Here is a 13,783-nt window from a genome sequence, read left to right on the forward strand (position 1 = left end):
AGATTTTTGCTAGAATTTTGCTAAAAACAGTATAGTCAATGGAATGTGGTGTCCATATGGTCCAAAATTACCAAAAAATTACAGAAAAATTTATAAAAAAAGAAAATTGTTGCACTATAATTTTGGTGGGAAAAATTACAGCACTCAAAGGGTTAAATCTTTGTTCACCCTGAAATGAAAATTGACTCATCATTGCTTCAAAAGCATTCATCATTTCATAGACAGCACCATCTTCATCTCAGTAAGTACTATTATGTGAAAATAGTGTATGTATTGTGGCACGTATTAAAATTTCAAGCAATATGTGCCTCCTGAAACTTCAAAATCAGGGCAAAATGTCCCCATTTTGACTCATGAACTTTAACCTGCTGATGATGATAGCATTATTGTAACCAGCATCTTTCACATTGTTCTATATATGCTCTGAAGTGTACCAGATGCATAAAGACACTCGGCAACTCGGTAATACCAATATTATTTAGCCAATGTTTATGCTATTATTTTTAGCTTACATTTGGTATACCAATGTGAGGTTATTCTATAAACTGAAGTTGGTGGCGTCTGTATGTATGTGTGTACCGGTATGTATGCTGCACGTTTCAGCTTGGTATTTGGTTTGTGGATGCATCCTGGACTATAGATCAGATTTTGTTTAAATGAAGTTGCATTGCTAAAATTATGCAAATGAGCTTGAAAATGGCATAGAATTAATAACTCAAAAACAGATGTTTTGATTGCTTTGAAAATTTGTGTGCAACTACCTTAGGTGAACTTCATACAGTTTTGTGAATATTGTGAAGATATCTTGAATTTTGTATTTTTGCTGAATTTTTTGGTTATTTTTCTGATTTTACGTTAAAAGTACTTCTTCTCTGAAACCGCCAGCCCAATTGTTTTCATATTTAGGTTAGATGTTTGCAAGTGTGTTACCCTTCCAATTTGTTGAAATTATGACATGATTGGAAAAATTAATATTTCGGGGCAATTTTAGTCATTTTTGGTCAAAAAATCTTAAAAAATATTTTCGTTTTAAAGCCGCTGGACAGACAGCTTTTATATTTGGTATACAGATGTCCAGGGATGACAATAGTTAGATATGTGGAAATTGTCCTGAAAGATACGAATTTGCATTTTTAAGACAATTTTGTCATTTTTGGTCAAGAAAACTTGTTCTCAAAATTACTTGTCTGATAGCTTTGTAATTTGGTATAAAAGTCCCGAGGGATGTTATTAGATAAATTTTCTGCTCAAAGTGTTTGTTGACATTTGCTTAATATTTAGGATCTGCTTGTCCCATTGCTATAGAAGTTGATATGCCCGTTCCTAAAGATGACCTTACAGTACCTAAGTTGCAGACCTTATCTGCTTTTGTCATTCTTGTTTTTCTGGTTTAAATATTTCTTGAATGGACCAATTCAAACCGAATGTGAGCACATAGTGTCCTTGACGGTATTTTTCTCTGTTTTTCTTGCCACTTTACAACGGCCAGCACATATGGCTGACAAAATCATAATCGTACCGATCTTGTCACATTCACTTCATTCACTATGTCTTCTCCAAGCCTGAGAAACCGACTTTAAAGAAACTGAGTATTCTATATAGAGGGGGCTGTGACACTGTACATCATTGCAGTTGAGTAGAGTTGGGTTTTAAAAGAAAACCTAGCAAGGACTATGATATGAATTTGTTTGCATTTTGATTATTTTATTGGTATATAGCTGCTTTTCCAACAAATTATGCTTGAGCTAGATAAATCTTAGAATGAGATAATTTCTACTTGTATCAAATGAGCAAGCCTGATCAATATTTTATATATTGTGCTGCACATCCAGCTGTAATATAGTGTCGTGATGCTTTTTCATTTTGACAAAATTAATATTAAGTTGATGCACTTATAATGTTCTGTTGCCTTCTTTTTTTTACTATTTACTTTGATGCATGTTTATGCTTTGTTTATTTTTTGTACCGTTAGAAAATGGGACAATTGTTTAATTGATGAAGTGTGTCAACTGCTGAGTGAAGATCTGCCTCTTTCACCGTCTGCCCCTGGTGGTATGATTGAATATAGAAAAACCCTGACTGCCAGTTTCTTCTTCAAATTTTACTTGCGTGTGCTGGATGAACTAAATGCAAAAGAGGTATTCAATAGAGAAAAATTGATCATTTCCATATGAAAGAGTTGAGCAATATGGCAGGATCAATCAGGCAGGGAATTTGTCCATACACTTGATGCTGCATTCTCTTGACATCGAGTATGAAAAGATCAATGAAAGATCCATTGCTCTGGGGCAGGGAGTAAGTGCGCCCTCTTGAGATAGATTTTCTTATCTTGTTCCTCATGACTGATGTTCACCATGGTTTGGTTTATACATGTCAGAAAATGCTAGCCACACTCGAAATATTACATCACTTTTTCTTAATATGTTAAATAATCAAAACTGCTGTGTCTCATGGTCAGTGGGATTAGCTGGTGCTCCAGTGGCAGGCTACTTAGCAAGTAGTGTCATCTTGCGGTCATGTATACCTGTTTTGCAATGCACTACAACAAAAATCAGTGTTGCGTATTTCAATTTAAAAACAAAAGCGCACAACAAGAATTCCATGAATTTGTTAATCCCCTCTAATCCTTCTGTGTTCATAACTGTGGGAACTTCTTAATCAGTGCCTGCTATTGTTTATCTTCAACGTGCATGACCTGAGATGACCTCAGGCACAACAAGACCTCTTTGTTGCCACAGTGATATACTTATCACAATGAGAGTGGAAAACATGAACAATTACTGTTACAGTATAGAATCAGGCAGGTGTAGGCAAATTTACCAAACATGTTTCCAATGTCTATTTTGTAAATTTTTTGACTAATCGGTGTTCTTAGATTTGGGCAAAATTGTCCAATATGTCATATTACTTTGGAAGTTGGAAGATGCAGCCTCAAGATCTCATTCGAAATGGCAAGCTGCTGCTTTAATGCTGCCCACTCACAGTAGTATTGAGGACTGTCTTTCACTGGTGAAAACACTTTTTGTTAAAACTTTTAATCGACATTTTGCTCCTTAAAATTCAGCCAAACCAACTGCTCTTTAAGGGAATTGCTCAACTTTTTGCTGTTTCTCACCTTTCCAGATGGTGTCCCATTACTCAGCTTCTTCTCATAATCAGTGAAGTCAAATATGATAATCAGCTGGTGAACCTTAGTTCAGCCCAGAATTTGTGACATTTGCAGAATGTTTAAATGTTTTCAAATGAGAGACATTTTTGCTTGACTATCGTAGGTTTACTCAGCCTGTCAGGTCTTTTTAGGCCTTATCCCCAAGAAGTGGAGGTTAAGATGGTTTTTGCTGTTTCTTGCATTGCACTTATAGCACTCCTGTTTTCAAACATGCCTATTGAATACCAGTTGTTAATATTATTATGGAAGTTTTTTTAAATATAGTTGCCAAATATTTGCAGGAAGCAGAATTATTGATGAACACACTTTATTCTGTCATTGATAAACAAGCAAATTAGAAGGGAAGTTAGGGCCAATGGTTTGCCTCTCAGCGCAACATTCTATGTACCTTAGTTATCAAATGAAAGATGGCATACAGCCATCACCACATGAGATAATTACTTGCTGTAATCTACTTTCAGGTGGTTGATACCTCTGTTCCATCATCCTTCAAGAGCAGCCTTTCATCATTTGAAAAAGACGTCATTGAAAGTACACAGCTATACCAGGTGAATTAACTTTTTGATGTTCATTTGTATGCATTGATCTCACTTCAGAAGCTTTCAGTTTGGAGGATGTTGTGATATGTTTATATGTAGGTCTTGCATTTTCACTCATTGCAGTATGTTAATGGATATCTATGTTGTATTTATTGAAATATATGTGTATCTCTGTCAACAGTCCTTAAATCAACTCATATGGCCACATAGTACACAATGTTTTATTATTTAGAAGTTTAGACAAAAAGAGTTGCTGTTGTTTTCTGTAGCAAATATGATATACATGAATCAATTATAGGCAGCCTGATGTGTAGTATTTGCGTATTTTTTTTCTTGATATATCTGTCTTCTTACAGTGGTATTATCAAATGAGTCCATCTAGGACACCCTTGGCCTCAGGAAAAAGCTACAGTGTCCTGCATAGTCTTTGGCAGGTAGAAGTCAAGAGTAGGATTGGTATATACAGCAAGCCTTTCTTGTTAATAGGGAATCAATAGATTAGGTCTGAGAGTTAGGTATATATAGTACATGCTTAGAGACCCCAGGAAAACCACTCAAGTTCATATCCAAAGGTTTGTATCCATTGATCTCCACTAGTACCAAAATTTACTCAATATGAAGTCATTGCTTAAGAAATCTGTATTTCAAAGAGGTTGCCATCATATATATATATATTAATACAGAATATTTTCTTTAGTATTTTATCGACATTTTAAATGCGTTTTTAATAGATGACATGAAATTTTAAATCTATCTATGAAATGTTGGAGTGGTTTGCAATGTTCAATACATCCATGGATGAGTTAATGACATGCAAATAAACGACAACTGCATGAATCTGACTTTATTAGGAAGTCAAGCCAGGACAGCCCATTGAAGATGCTGTTGGAAGACCCATGGGACATTTGTCAGCCTACAAACAAGTAACAGGTGAAGCCGTGTATTGCGATGATATGCTCCCAATACACGGTAAGTATGTCATAAAAGAACACAATTCAGATTTTGCAAATTGCAGTACAAAGTGAGCATTCCAACGATCTCTATCCAAACGAAAATAGTAGTTTTCAATCTGTTTGAATATGCACGTGTATGGTTTGTTTGGATATGCACATGTATGGTATTTTTCCTCACGTAACCAATAACACATTATGCTCTCTTACATTTATTTAAGCAAATATGAACGTGTGTCACAAGGGAAGCAAACTCACTTTCAATTTAATGTGTGCCCATGAATTCGGGAGAAACATTTCTTTTATCTGAATTTGAAAACTGATGTAAGAATAATTTTTCAGTCAGTCTGTTTCAAGCAAATAATCAGTATGTCTTTCATTAATACAGGTGAACTGTATTTAGCACTCGTGACAAGTACCAAGGCCCATGCAAAGATCAGGTTTGTAAGAGCGCCATCATACTACCGTGTACTTACGTGCAATGAAAAAGTATTGGTAAATGACACAAAATATACAAAGTTTTCTATTGTTTCCTTTTTCCCCTCAATCTGCCATAAATCAATCTGTTAGAAAGATGTGCTTCCATGATTGATAATGTTCAAATTAATTGTAGCAGTCAAATTGCACAAATTCCAACATGTACAGTTGCCTTTAGGTACAAGAAATGATGTGGTTTCTCTGTACGTGGAGGCAGATAAGCCAGTAACAGGCCATTACTTGAATGCTCACACCCCTACCAATGCATGTTACGGAGGGTTCACCTCGCATACCACATCAACTACACAAGATGAAAGCAAACATTTTACAAAAAGTGGGTCATTGCTGTCTTTAGCCAAACACCACTATAGCTCTCAATATGGTGTTCTCTATGGTAATAAATATTACGAGAGCATTCAATTTAATTATGTAAAACCTATTTGGTATTATTTTATGATAATGAAACAATTGAACACTTTATGTTAGAGCAAGCCTGTAGCATCAGGCACTTGTTTTAAAAGCTAATATCATCAGGATCATAAACTCAACTTGTGGATTAATTACTTTAATACCTACTGTACATGGTTAACTACCTCTGTTTAAAAAAAAGATAATGCAAAGAATCTTACATGTTCGGAGGAAATAACTAAATTTCATTTGTGACAAACTATTGAAATCATACAAATAATGGTAAGTATCAAAAAAGTAAGCATATTACATCATAAGGTTAGATTCTAGTCAAAAAATGTTTAATTGGCATTAAAATGCCACTACGTTGTATTTGGACATTTTCACCCTGCATGATTCATTTCTTAAGTTTTGTACATTTATAATAATATAAATAATATTTTTTTTGATTTCCACCATTTACAGGTCTATCAATGCAGAGGAGGCAATGGCTGTGGAGGGTGTCCGGGCATTTGTGACACATAATGATGTACCTGGAGAAAATCTTATACCAATAGTTGATGAAGAAATTTACGCATCAGATAAAGTAAGCTATCATGTTTGCAGACAAACGGCATAATGATCTGATAATTTCACTGAGCACCTCAAAGTCTGAACTAAGCTTTTGTTGAAACATTTGTCTGCAAAAATGCACGCACATAATACACTATGTTTAACATAGAACAATACATGTACTTGAATTAAATCATCTTAAAGTCATAGCTTAGGCATAAATACATAGACAATGTAAAAGTGTTATCGATGGTAGATTTTGAATGCCAAATGACTGTTGTATTGAAAATCAGGTGTAGAACATTGATTTGACTGATAAATATGCATATATAGTGACATAGGATAGATGCTGAACTGAAGAAAGTAAATACTGACCATATTCTTATAGAAGATAGGTCAGATATCACTTTTAACTTTTGCACTTGAGTCACATGTTACACTTTGATCACTGAGGACCATAGCTGATCTCCACACTATCATGAAAATTGACTTTTATGTTAGACAACGGTTGTCAACTACATATATATTTTAAACTCTATGCAGTTTTCCTGGTTGCCATATCTGTAGAAAATTTATCAATCGAGCAGTCATTTTTTCCTCCCAGTCAGGAGCAGTCATTTTTTTCTCCCAGTCAGGAGAAATGTTCTGATCTAGGGATTTTCTCCCATTTGCTGTTGTGTGCCTTCCTGGGAGAATAAGGTTTGCTATGCTTTACTCTTGGCACAGCTTGAGTGAAATTCGTTGAAAAACCAACTGAGTTTCATATTAAGTCACTGGTTCCGACAATTTGCCTTGACCTTTACATCCATTAGGTCCTCCATATCGGTCAAGTAATCGGTGCTGTTGTCGCTGACAACAAGGAAATAGCACAGAGAGCTGCCAAACTTGTCTCAGTGCAGTATGATGAACTTGAATCAGTAATTACAATAGAGGTAAGGCTTACTCTACCTAGCTTGCCAATCCTAGTATGCAATAATGCAGATCTGAAGTTTTCTAAAATATTTTGTTTTCAACAATTGTGAAGTGCATAGTGTCCATTATACCGGGCCCATCTCAGGATGAAAAACTCCAAAATCACTGCTGAAAAATTATTTAAAAATGAAAGGAAAGAATCATGAGGATTAATTTTTTGGACACCATGGCGCAAAGCGCCAAAGGTTTCCTATGTTGCCGCAATGTGTGTCTGTCCCTCCATCTGTCCGTCTGTCTGTCTGTCTGTCCATCCGTCTGTCCATGATTCAATATCACCAAAAGTCAAAAGTGTTACCTGGTATTCAGTTTTGTTCAACGTTGCCTGCACATCAATCATTCATTTGATTTTTTCATAATTAGGCCATTTCTCAAATTTACTCAAGCCAACATGATGATTCTATGCACACACTTTGATCTTCCTATAATAGTGACTGCGTTGAGTGTTTGGTTGGATTTGATATTCATTGCCACTGCACTGTCTCCCTGATACATACGGATTGGCCACGTTGTCCACTCTATTGACTATTGTTTAAAAACTTTTCAATAATCTAATGAAAACGTGGGGTTTTTAAATTGCAGGAAGCCATCAAAAAGGAATCCTTCCACCATCCAATAAAGACAATTAAAAAAGGGAACATACAAGAGGGCTTTGAAAAGTCTGACCAAATCATTGAAGGAGAAGTACGAATCGGTGGTCAGGAACACTTCTATTTGGAGACCCAAGCATCCATAGCTATCCCAAAGAATGAAGATGGCGAGATGGAAATCATCTCATCAACTCAAAATCCTACAGGAACACAGGTATTGTATGGTGAATAGTGTACACTGATGGGATAAAGTACAAGTACCTGCTCAAAATCAACCATGAACAGATGATGTAGCACATGCGTGAAATGAAATATGGGCCATGGAAAATCTCAATGTAAAGAAGGGTGAATAATTAAAATATGCATGTATCATAAACGAAATTCATTTGGTCTGACCTCAAACTCCCCAACCTTCCCATAAATGAAAGATTAAAAGTTCAAAAAAATCAGGCATTTCGACCATTTGAACTTACCAACACACCATAATTACTGAATACATGATTAAGATGAAACAGCTGACATATTTAATTGTGAAGGATCATCCACTTGTACATGTTCTGTTCAAATACTCTATGCATTTTAATACCCACAGCAAATTTGAATCTGTTAGATGTTCTTTGCTTTCCCTCACCCTACCTAGACATATGGTCATTGTGTTTCAATTGATTTAACAGAAATGGGTTGCAAAGGCCTGGGAGTTCCAGCCAACAGAATTGTATGTAAAGTCAAGAGGATGGGTGGCGGCTTTGGAGGGAAAGAAACAAGAAGCTGTCCTTTATCAGCAGTTGTGGCAATAGCGGCAAACAAGTAAGTGAAAGTAATTTTAAAATCTTGTAAAGTGGTGACAGGTCAGTTCAGAAAGGTCACAGAAAGTCATCTAATGCTAAGTTTCTGAAATCATTGCATTGGTTTTATCATGCCCATTGTATTAATAAATATTATTTGAATATACAAATGAAATTATGAAAAGTTAATATCAATGGAGTGTATTCTTTGGCTCAAAATTATGCACTTTTTATGAAATGTAAGGTGCTTTAAAAGATTGAGTGGAAGTGTTGATACTTCCAGGCAAATTAGCAGTGCATTCAATCCATTCATCAATTTTCATATATGTTGGTAGGATGACTTGCTAGTCCAAATCAGTTTAAATCGTTTTATTAAAGGGACAAAGTTGCTCTTTTTTAGAGCATCTTTTCATGAATTTTGCTTGATATGAAAAGCAGTTATGTTTGACTTCTTGAAACATGCTGAAGTACTTTTCAACTGCGCACAACCTCAACTCTGCTTGCAGCCAGACAAGATTAAACATTCAGTGAAGCATTTCACGGTCTGTACCAAAAAATCAAGTTTTGCTTCATATTGAATAGATATTGAGTATTGCATGTTGAATAGATGAAGCTTTCACTGTCTTGTTTTAGTGAAAATGAAAACTGTAATTTTTCCCTGAACAGTTAACACAGGAAAAGTACCCTTTTTGAATTTCAAACATTGGTAAATTTTAGAATACTTTTTCCCTAGTACCAAAATTTACATTGTAACCGCTGATTTATATTCTTGATTTTGAAAGAGACTTGTTTGAAGGGGTCCTATCGGAAAGTTTGAGAAAAAGTTCAGATCTTTTAATTCTGATGCCAGTACCGCTAGTACAACAGTGTTTTTATTTCCAATTTGAAGAGTTGGCAGGCCAGTACGAATCATGCTGGATCGTGATGAAGACATGTGTACCTCTGGAACTCGACACCCAATGTTGGCTAGATACAAAATTGGCTTTACAAACAGTGGGCATATTCAAGCCCTTGAGGTCAATTGTTACAGCAATGCCGGTTTTTCCAAGGATCTTTCGATACCGGTAAGTGGATGTTTCACAATGCAGAGTTCATTCCCTGTAATGTGCTTTGTCCTTTGCCTTTGAGTCGACATCATCTTGTGTTCATGAAAAGTAGTTCAATGGTTGTAAGATTCTCAGGAAAGGTTCCAGAGAAAATACATGATTGGTTAAAGGGATAGAAGCTGTAACTTTTTATCTTTTTTTCACTAACACTGTCTTGTTCTACTTCCCAAAGCATGTTCAGATACACAGTGTCAAATTTGTCAACTCACAGCGTGTGATATGATTGTTATTGTTGACAACTGAGTCCTCGTCCTAACTAGAATTCAAAGGTATAACAGTTACAATACATTTTACATATGGACACTGTGTTGACAAGGTAAATAGTAAGTGTGGCAACAAGCTTTGGTGAGTAGATCAAGAACTTGAAGTTGACATATAAAACAAAAATAGTGAAAAAAATCATGAACCAAAAGTTACAGTATCAGGCATTAGTTCCTGAGCCAACATCAATATAAGACCTGTTATCACATGCACAAGCCAAGTTGTCATATATTGACAAGAAAAATGGGAGTTTAATCCTCTGGCCATTCTACCTCACGAGAACCCGGGCCTATGTCATGAATTTTGGTGCAACTGAACTTTTTGTGGCCATTCTTTGATGTGTTTGTCAATGCAAACAAAGTACATGTAAATGGCAGTTGACATAGTCTGGTCACCTTGATCCACATTGACATTATCAAAAAACAAAGTCCTAATCAATTTTCTTGTCCAGCTTGATGAGGTCATTGGTCATTGTGTACACTACAACAAGGAGGAACACCATGCACATGTACCCATGTATGTGTGTACTTGGTTTGCTTTGATTCCGGCGACAAGTTTAGTTTCCACAATCACTGTACTGATTATCACAGTGCATTCTGGTCATTTTGGTTAAAATTAGCCTATTTTTCATGCATGTTCATGTATTTGTCACCTGTAGGATGTCAGGGATTATAGGATTTCGTGTTATTGATATGTTTACCTGCAATGCGGTTCGAAAGAAAGAAATAGGAGCTATATCTGGACTTGTGTATGGAGGGACTGTGTGTACACATACTGTTTCCTCTACAATAAAGAAGGTCAAGTGCCAATTGTCCTGGTTGCATGCGGAGCCTCCAAAATTCATGTCATGAAATCATTTTTTCAGACTTCAACAACAATAACTGGAACACGAGAATGTAACGCCTGTATACTCCAAAGGAATTACTGAATCAGTAATTTTCAAAAACAACAAACTCCAAACTGGTCGTATTACCATGGGTTCTATAAGCACAAGCATTGCAACCAGAGTCTGGCATACATGTAGCTGGTTGGACACATGTTACAGTGTCCAAACCTTTGAGATTCAGTTGATTTTTGTTCTGGAAAAAGAGCACAAGTTTTTCTCAGGTAAATTTGTATGCCTATGCCATCTTTTAAAGTGGCTTGTCTTGCATTTGCCCAGCACACAAACATGAGGGCCGTATTCCTTGCTCTCCCAACCGACAACTAGAAATTATTCTACTTGAAGAGTAGTTCAAAAGTTTACATCTTGTATTTTGCAAAAATAAGGAATTCCTGGTTTGTGCATATGATAAGTATATTATTCTCTAATATCTTCCGCAAAATACCGGAAAATTCCGGAAAATACTCAAGACGTAATATCCGGGTCACCACTTGTGTTTTTGATCAATGGTGACACATTATAATTAGCTGAACAAAGAAAATGTTAGAGAATAATGTCTGATTACAGTCCAATTTGTTTGGCATTCATTTTATATCATACAAGGCCAATTACCATTCACTGGTCTCTACAAAAAGTTTGAAGATCTTAAGGCCTGGGACTGCTGGTCCATGATACTTAATGTTTTAGTAAATTTTGGTAAAATAACAACCAGCTGCCGTGTAACAGTCTTCATGATATTATTTATCGTGATTTGCCTCATTGCTTCTGAACGACTGAAATTAGCCTGTACTTAGAAAAGTTTTGTACTGAGAAATAAAGCAGAAACAACTTCAATTGTATCTTTGAAAATATCAAAGCTGTCTCATAGTACCAGTAAAGTTTAAGTCAAGAAAATAAAAAATAAAGTTTATCACATTTTCACGCTGCATGTTATGTGTACTAATACACTCTAACTGTCTGCTCAATTGATTATCACAAAATGAATTACAAAATTCCATTTACCTCCTTCACAGGATGTCAAAAATCTGTTTGCAATAAAGGATAAGGACAAAATGCAGACTTTTTGATGCAAGTGTGTCTTTTGTGTGCTGCTCAGAGTTGTAAAGGAAAGCTATGCCTTAAGCGGTACTCTGTGTATGTTACTACCATCACAAGTACTGCATCTTACACAGGCTCTCAAAAATATCCATGTTGTACATGTATCTTAAGTTATAAAGTTATCTTTTGCTATGCTTCTGTTCTTTTTTGTTTATTTCAATATTGATTTACTTTGAGGTTGCCACAAAATAAAACATGTGACATCTTGTATTATAAAGGAGTTTTTTGATTTATTAATTCATCAATGTTCTTGAAAGTTGAATGAACTGAATACAAAGTTTGTAACACCTAGGTGGTCATTCTTCATCATTGACAGGTCATCGAAAGGACACTGTTTCACATTGACAACTGTTATCGCCTTCCAAACTTGCGCGCCACAGGCTATGTCTGTAAGACAAATATTCCTTCTAATACAGCATTCCGTGGCTTTGGAGGACCTCAGGCTGTCTTCTTTGCAGAATACTGGATGTCAGACATTGCCGTAAGGTGTGGAATAACTCAACAACAGGTAAAAGGCACTATGAACCATCAGCATCTATCTGGAGGATTCACGTATTTTGTTAGAATGTGTGACTTTTCTCAACAAGCTTAAGGACTGAACTCATCAGTCTAGTTTGTGATTTATGAAGTTAGGGTCACCTCCAAGGCTGTATATGGATAAACAACTACAAGTACCGGTAGTGTTGTTAATATTTATATCGGTACTTTTGACATACAAACACAAATGTAGTGTATACATACACAGATTGGCAACCATATAATGCAAGCAGAAAGAAAGTACATTTTTGTACCATAATTATAGTAGATCTAAAAGGGATTACTGAATTTGCAGACAAATATTCAGTAAAATTAAAACTTTAGGGAAAGAAGGAATTGATGACATGTTTCTCTTGAACTTCAACACAAGCCATCGCATCTCTCACTATTAATAATCGCATGACTTACAAATTTATTTTGGTCACAGGTTCGTGAAATTAACATGTACAGGGAGGGCGACCTGACCCATTTTAACCAGGCACTGATCATCAACGATACTCTACAAAAATGCTGGAAAGAGTGTATCTTGAAAAGTGACCTACAAAGAAGACGACGTCAGGTTGATATGTTCAACAGGTGAACTCAATTTTCTATTTTATTTTACTTATGAGAGCAGTCTGTCTTTATTGCTCAGCATTGGATAGGTTAGATTTTGTCAGCAATTTTAAAGATTTTGTCATACTGGATTAGTTGGGCTGAGCTTTTCATATCCCATTTTGTTGTACTGTGCAAAAGTAAGGAAACAATAGTTTCACTGAATTTGCTGTTTTCTGGGCCATACTGCTTAAAGTTGTATTGGCCTAGGTGACCAACAAAGTATACAGTATTTGAACTGTTACTTCTATCATTTTTTTGATTAAGCAGTCCATTAAAGGGAAGCAGTCATCAGAACTGCACATGTGCGACTTTCTTGTTTACAAAACAATGTATTTCATGCATGATGTCTAGATGCATCAAGTCAACATACATGTAGCTGCAACATTTAAATTTTACAATATTCATTGATAACAAACATGTTTTAACTTTCATCGATCACCAATTTAACATACCCAGATAGAGTGTTTACATTGGGCGTAGGGATCCCTGACAACCTTTGAGCAGAATTCCAACGACTGCCTCCCTCTAAAAGAACAATATAATATGTCAGTGAACTTTCATTGGAGAATCAATATGAAAACCTAATGAATATATTTACCAGCATTTTATCATTGCTCTCAAGCATTTTTTCTCTTTGATATAGTGAAAATCGGTGGAAGAAAAGAGGAATAGCTCTGACTCCAGTCAAATTTGGCATTTCCTTCACGTTTAAGCCCATGAATCAAGTAAGTATATGCCATTGCCCATAGTTGCATGCATAGCTTTTTTTTCATAGTCAGGCTATTGTCTATAGCTAGCCAGCTAGATATGATATGATATAATTTGATATAGTATGACATCATGCGATGTGATGTCACATGTT

The 13,783-nt window shown here is 35.7% G+C and overlaps 1 protein-coding gene across 1 annotated transcript in view; it reads left to right on the forward strand.

Annotated features, from left to right (window-relative positions):
• LOC139150288 (xanthine dehydrogenase/oxidase-like) overlaps positions 1-13,783 on the forward strand; it is a 54,310-nt gene that overhangs the window by 22,260 nt on the left and 18,267 nt on the right. The window contains exons 14-26 of the mRNA XM_070722578.1: positions 1,973-2,138; positions 3,631-3,717; positions 4,560-4,677; positions 5,047-5,098; positions 6,009-6,129; positions 6,908-7,027; positions 7,647-7,873; positions 7,907-7,917; positions 8,344-8,461; positions 9,329-9,503; positions 12,104-12,295; positions 12,752-12,900; positions 13,565-13,646. Of these exons, the coding sequence (XP_070578679.1) occupies positions 1,973-2,138; positions 3,631-3,717; positions 4,560-4,677; positions 5,047-5,098; positions 6,009-6,129; positions 6,908-7,027; positions 7,647-7,873; positions 7,907-7,917; positions 8,344-8,461; positions 9,329-9,503; positions 12,104-12,295; positions 12,752-12,900; positions 13,565-13,646 (1,618 nt within the window). The remainder of the gene's footprint in view (positions 1-1,972; positions 2,139-3,630; positions 3,718-4,559; positions 4,678-5,046; positions 5,099-6,008; positions 6,130-6,907; positions 7,028-7,646; positions 7,874-7,906; positions 7,918-8,343; positions 8,462-9,328; positions 9,504-12,103; positions 12,296-12,751; positions 12,901-13,564; positions 13,647-13,783) is intronic.

This window comes from Ptychodera flava, chromosome 14 (assembly GCF_041260155.1).
Source record: "Ptychodera flava strain L36383 chromosome 14, AS_Pfla_20210202, whole genome shotgun sequence".
In the NCBI taxonomy this organism is placed as follows: Eukaryota; Metazoa; Hemichordata; class Enteropneusta; family Ptychoderidae; genus Ptychodera; species Ptychodera flava.